The following is a 6,414-nucleotide window of genomic DNA, read 5'->3' as shown; positions in this document are numbered from 1 at the left end:
CCTTGACAGTACTTTATTAATTTTATCCATGTTTTACTTGTCTGGAATTACAATATAAAGATTTTTAGTTATTATCTATTTAAATAGTATATTTATCCCATAAGGTATTTATTAACAATTTGATATATCTGAATGCAGCCAGCTTCTGTAATACTCAAGTTCATAGTCCTCAACGTGCTTAGCATTAAGTAAATCAATAGGCAAGCAGAAGCTTTACACTTGTGTACTTAAGACAAAAGCTTTGAGAGTGCTTTAAGTTTCATTTGCAAATACACAGATATAAACCTGTTGCTACAGGAAGTCACAAATCCTCAAACAGAAAAATATGTGTTATCAGGTTTATCCTGATATAAAAATCAACCTTTGAAGAAATATTTTCAGTAGAAAAAGGATGCAATACAAGATGAAAAATGGGAATTCCCAATGGGCTAGAGTAGTAATATAATATAATATGATAGCTAAGAATAATACTTTCATATTGGTGACACAACACAGGTATTATTTCCCCAAAAGGCACATGTCTTTGTAACAGTTTTTCTAAAAATCTGTTTCCCTATTAAATGAAGCTATGTGTTCAAAATGTGCACATATTAAAAACCAGGATATGATTTGTATTTAATATGCTTTAGACACATCAGATTCTAAATCTCCCTGTCTTTTCCTCTCTTACTAGTCTGAATAAGTAATGACACTTCCTAGAGATCACAGCATTAATTATGAAATATCAACATGCTAAAGAAGAGGAGTAATTTTTAACTGTTTCGGAAGAATTCATAATAAATATATACAAATAGATCTTTTCTATGTAGGTCATCACATCTTTACCTTTTATTTGTTGTGGGAGTGGTTACTCAGGATTAAACCCAGGGATGCTCTACCACTAAGCTACATCCCCACCTTTTTTATTTTTGAGACATGGTCTCAGTAAGTTGCTCAGGTTGGTCTGGAACCCATAGTCCTACCTCAGCCTCCCAGGTAGCTGGGATGACAGGCATGGACTACCACACCCAACACACCATCACTTTTATTAGGAGGTATGTCTCACCAGTGGACCTACCCTTAGGCAGTAAAGTATATCAAAGTGAGCATCCTCAGGATGCTTGCTAATCAAAGAACATGAAACTTATAAGATAGATTTTAAAGTACTATAATGTATATCAGACTAGACTGAGGATAGAGATTGGATTTGTCTATTTTTTCAAAATTTGTTTTCATTTGCACATAAACCCTTCAAATTGTAGATAAGTGAAAAACTGGAAACCACTCAATAAGGTAGTTGTGACAAGGAACAATGACATTTGATGTACTTAATGAATAAAAATGTCAATGTAAAAAGAACACAAATGGTAATGCATCAATTAAAAAAAATGTGGGGAAAAAAGATGAATGGCAATAAAAATCAAAGCAGGGAAGCCTAGAAAAATAAGGCTGGCTCAATTAAATGGCACTAGAATACAATTTAAAGTGCTTAGAGACTCTGAGTTAAACAGTACATGTGAATACAAAAATAATATTAAGGCCATTCATTCAGGGAGAAGAAATATCTAAGATATGTTTGGATGCTCATAGCAGAGAGGTAAGAGATGAATTTCAGTTCAAGGAAGATGACCACAAGAATGCTGACTAGTGTTAGGGCAATATGCCTCGAGCTAACCCACCATAACCCTAACATCTGGATACACATCTGCTTAGAGTGAAAAAGTTTATGTTGTTTTTTTCTTAAGTTTCTTTTTCTTATGGGGAATTTTTGTGCTTTGTGCCCCCAAATCATACATTCACATACTTTATACATACATATACATTGTGTATACATTTCCCCTTGATTGATTTGAACCTTTTAGATAAAAATATTAAATTTTGATAGAGATCGCTTATATTTGCTATTACTCTCCAAATCTACAAAATGAGTGTACTGTTTGGTGTCCTAATATGTAAGCATAAATATGCAACAGGAACAATATATTATCAAAAAACATTAGCCTATTTTCAGCTTTCAAATGTGCCTATCTGTATTAGGCAGTGATATTTTAGGAAATCATTTTCTCCCTTAGATTTTAAAAGTGCTTTCAAAAATATTTAGGCTGGGGATGTAGCTCGGTGGTTAAGCGTCCCTGGGTTCAATCCCTGGTACCAAAAATAATAATAAAAAAATATTTATCCTACTTGTGTTGGAGGTAGGAGAAAATTATCCTCTTGTTACATGTGAGGAAACTGAGGCACAGTGAGCATAGGTGATTTGTTTCAGGTTACACAGAAAATTCATGATGAAATGAGAGGACTAACATTCAGATTTAGTGGCAATTTTTGGCATGCATACATATGTGCAAATTATAGAGCACTGTTAAGTTTGTATATTTGGTGTAGAAAACCTATTCTAATTATTTTGTATGGATAAAGTTTATTTCACTATGTCTACAGATAAGGAACACAGAACAGGCCTCAACTAGTACCTAATACAGCTCACTCCTTTAAGAAGGTTCAGAACAAGCAAGTGAATACAGTGCCTTATTTAAGACTAAAACTCAGGTCAGCCAACAACCAGAAATCTCTGTTTACCACTGGTATGCCACACTGCCTTAATAAAAAGTACAGTTATGCTTATAAGTCATTTAATATAAAAATATATGACATCTGAATCATGTAAAACAAAAGTACTTATAAAATAAATCTTACTGATACATTAGGGTTAGAACTAAGGGGGGGGATGTACATAGAGAAAGTAAAATTTAATTCAAAGTGTTATGGCCTATTCACATTTAAGATCTGCATTTATCCCATCTGTAAAATATTTTACTGTAGCTACATTTGTGCTTAGTAGAAGGTCTCACTTTTATATTAAAAATAGAAAATTTCATAAATCATTTCTCATATCCCTTCCTCTGCCCTAGTAAGAGCTTTTAATTTGGAGATTGTAGAGGTGCAGTAAAATATACCCCTCTTTTAAAAATTTAAGTTCATGGTGGTTATGGCTTCACAAGAAATTTAAGATCATGTATATCTTGCCACAATCAATTTTAAAAATCTTTTAAAATGATAACTTGTCCCAAATCCTGTATTTGTGTGCTTAATAAAATAAATCACTTTAACATTTGACATATAAGCTAGTCTTGATAGAACAAGAACTGCTATGTTTTTAAGCATGTGGGAATCGATTTTATCACTTATTACCATGTGAATATTAGAAAGATATGAGTGCCTGGTGATCCCAGGCAGCTCAGGAGGCTGAGGCAGGAAGATCTTGAGTTCAAAGCCAGCCTCAGCAACAGCAAGGCGCTAAGTAACTCAGTGAGACCCTGTCTCTAAATAAAAATACAAAATAGGGTTGAGGATGTGACTCAGTGGTTGAGTGCCCCCAAGTTCAATCCCTGGTACCCAGGGGGGGAAAAAAAGATATAAGGGTATGTATACAGGCGTCTAAAAAAATCTAGATAACTATAAAACCTTGATTCACCTTGTAGAGGTCCTGAAAAAATTAAAAAACAAATGGATCAAGTTTTTCATTATCTCAGAAAATTCTACCACCGCTAAAGTAGTAAATAATTTCTATTGCATTGCTTATACCATTAATGTAAGATTTTTAAATCCACATTGTCAACTCGTTATTTAAATGACTCACTCCTGAACATTTCTTTTATATAAGCTAGTCATCATAGCAAGTTATTACACAAAACATAAAACACACTTGCAGAAGTGTAAATATCATAATATTCATGACTTGCTTAGTCTTGTCATTTGCCTTCAAATTTACATCAAATGATGCTTTTTTCATCAAAAGCTCCTGTGCTCATATTCAAAGTTTTCATCCTCATTATATAAGTATCTTGATTCTCCATGTTTCAAGACAAAAAAATCTTCAGTCTTAAGTCCATATCTTTCTAGAGCTTCACTCAGTTTCACTGGAGGCTCTAAGTAATGCTGGCAAAGGGCAGAATGAAGAAAAAGAAATTAATAACACATGGTTGGGTGATATTTCAAATTAAACTTCAAACTGAAGTAACCAACAAATCCTTCATAAAACAATTCCCTTTTTAATTGAATTATTAGCAAATGAGTCAATCATATTTGTTAATACAGTCTGAGTCATTATGATATCAACAGAAATGTCTACTAATAGATAGAAATTAATATATCTAAACAACTGTATATCAAATGTGATGCCACCTTAGACTGAACACCAATAAGATTATATGAAGTCTGATTTGTTAAAATTTCAATCTATTGTGGAATCTGCTAAAAATGGCATAGAGAATTGAATGTTAACATTTTTGAAGCATATAAAAATCTGTGTGTGTGTGAGAGAGAGAGAATGCTAGAGCAAATATTTTTGGCTGGAGAAGGGCTTATGGAATCAAAACCTCTAGCCACATGTAGAAACTAGTCTGCAGACTGAAAAAGGACCCCCAGAGAAGAGATACTATAGGTAAGTTTCCCTAGGTCCCTTGATTTCCTCAATTTTTCATAGCTCAATAAAAAGGGAAGACGGCATACAGTATGTTCCAGAATGTTTTCACCCAAATATTTTCCAAATAAGGTGAGTCCACTGTATATTGAATAAAATAGTTATTTATAAATAAATTTAGAAGTATAAAGCTAAATCATGTCATTAGTATTTGGTGGTGTTTTGTTTGTTTGTTTATTGTAGTATCAAGGATTGAATCCAGAGGTGCTCTACCAAAGGATCTTGCTCAATTGCCCAGGCCAAATTTGCAAATCTTCTGCCTCAGCCTCCCAAGTCACTGGGATTGCAGGCATGCTCCACCACTGTGCCCAGCTGGTTATTTCTCATTTGGTCTAAGTCTCTACATCGCATAATAGCTATTTTTTCCTTCATTCTAAGGCTTTCCCCCCAACCACCAGACCCCTGTTAACTTCAATTAGAAAAGGTGTGAAAAAAGGAGTGTCATGATCTAATTCAAGTTCTAAAGGTCACTGCCCTCTATAGTGTTAAGCAGATGTAAGGGGCAGAGTGGTAGCAATGAAGGAGGTAAGAAGTGGTCAAATTCTGAATACAGTCTAATGTTAAGTTGATTGTATGTAGGCAGGGTGGGGAGGGGGTACCAGGAGAAGGATGTGAGAAAGAGACATTAAGATTTTAGCCTAAATAACTGGGCAGACAGAGTTGCCATTTACTGAGATGTAAAAGAAGTTTGAAGGAAGATCAGAAAGTTTGCTTTCAGACACCTAATGGATATCCAAGGGGGGGATGTCAAGAGACAACTATAGATATATAAATGTGGATGATGGTGGAGGAAGGAGGGATATGAGCTAGAGAGGCACAGCAGGTAGATGGTACTTAAAGCCACAAGGCTGGATGAGATCCTTAAAGGAGGAAACAATTGGAAAAGAAGAGGTCCAAGGACTAATACCTGCAGCCCTCAATGTTTAGGGGGAGGGAGATGAAAAGCTACCAAGAGAGACTAAGAAGGGACAGCCAGTGAGAAACAAGGAAAGCCACAAAACATTTCTTGAGGCTTAAAATGCATATGCAATATTCCCCCCTTGCTCACTTGTTCATGTATGACTCTTTTTAAAGGGTTACGAATATCTTTCCACTGACTACTGAAGATAACCAATTAATGGATGACACAAAACAGGAACCTACTTTTAGTCTATTTTATACATATAGAAAGGAGATCACTAATATATTGCCAATAGAATTTAACTAAATAATAACCTAAGTCAAGAAATTTCCCTTGCAATTTTTTAGAAAATATTTCAAAATGATAAAATTCTTTCATTGAAAAATAACTACTTTTGTTAAATTCTTTTCACCCCAACAATACATATACACCATCACTTTACACTGATAATTTATTTATCAAGCTATATATAACTTTAGTGTGGTGCATGATGTGGTATGTAGATTTAGTGTGGATTTTGATGTTTAGCTGGGAGTAGACATCCTTTGCCTTTAATCTGCCTAGATTTAGCAATATTGTTCTGAGTTTTTTCATAGGTTAATTCTTATCTATTTCAACCATCTAGAAGATAACCCTGGAATTAGGTAAAAAACCCTTCTGAGTAATTGATAACAATCTCCTGATCCAAGCACTTTAGTCCACAAAGGAGATAAAAATGCCGTACAGCCTAGGAGCAAACAGCTACGGAGAAGCAAGGTGGTAAATCAGAGATCAGTGAGATTGTGGGGAAAGCAGAGTTCCCAGCATTCTGGATTCGATAAAGGAAAGGCAAGCAGTCCTAGACAACAACTAAGTTCTAAAAGGGATCCCTATTTTAGAATCTTCTACAATCAAGACCCTGGTCAATTAGAAAGCTAACTTACATATTATATAATGCTTGAAGTCTGTTTCCATCAAAACTAATGATTTAATGTTTTGAGGCTTAAACACATGTTCTAGGAAATCCACATACCATATTTTAGGTAAACTGGATGTTGCTATATATGAAATTTTT

General features: G+C 34.4%; 1 protein-coding gene across 2 annotated transcripts in view; it reads right to left on the bottom strand.

Moving 5' to 3' along the window:
* Nucleotides 1–31: 31 nt before the first annotated feature.
* Nucleotides 32–6,414, bottom strand: part of Napepld (N-acyl phosphatidylethanolamine phospholipase D) — a 37,382-nt gene continuing 30,999 nt past the window's right edge. For both annotated transcript variants that reach the window (XM_076834930.2, XM_076834919.2), the window contains exon 5: nt 32–3,915. In XM_076834930.2, coding sequence (XP_076691045.2) covers nt 3,769–3,915 — 147 coding nt within the window. In that variant the 3' untranslated portion in view covers nt 32–3,768. The remainder of the gene's footprint in view (nt 3,916–6,414) is intronic.

This window comes from Callospermophilus lateralis, chromosome 1 (assembly GCF_048772815.1).
Source record: "Callospermophilus lateralis isolate mCalLat2 chromosome 1, mCalLat2.hap1, whole genome shotgun sequence".
Lineage (NCBI taxonomy): Eukaryota > Metazoa > Chordata > Mammalia > Rodentia > Sciuridae > Callospermophilus > Callospermophilus lateralis.
Note: the sequence above shows the minus strand (reverse complement) of the source record. Positions and strands in the feature narration are given on the sequence as shown.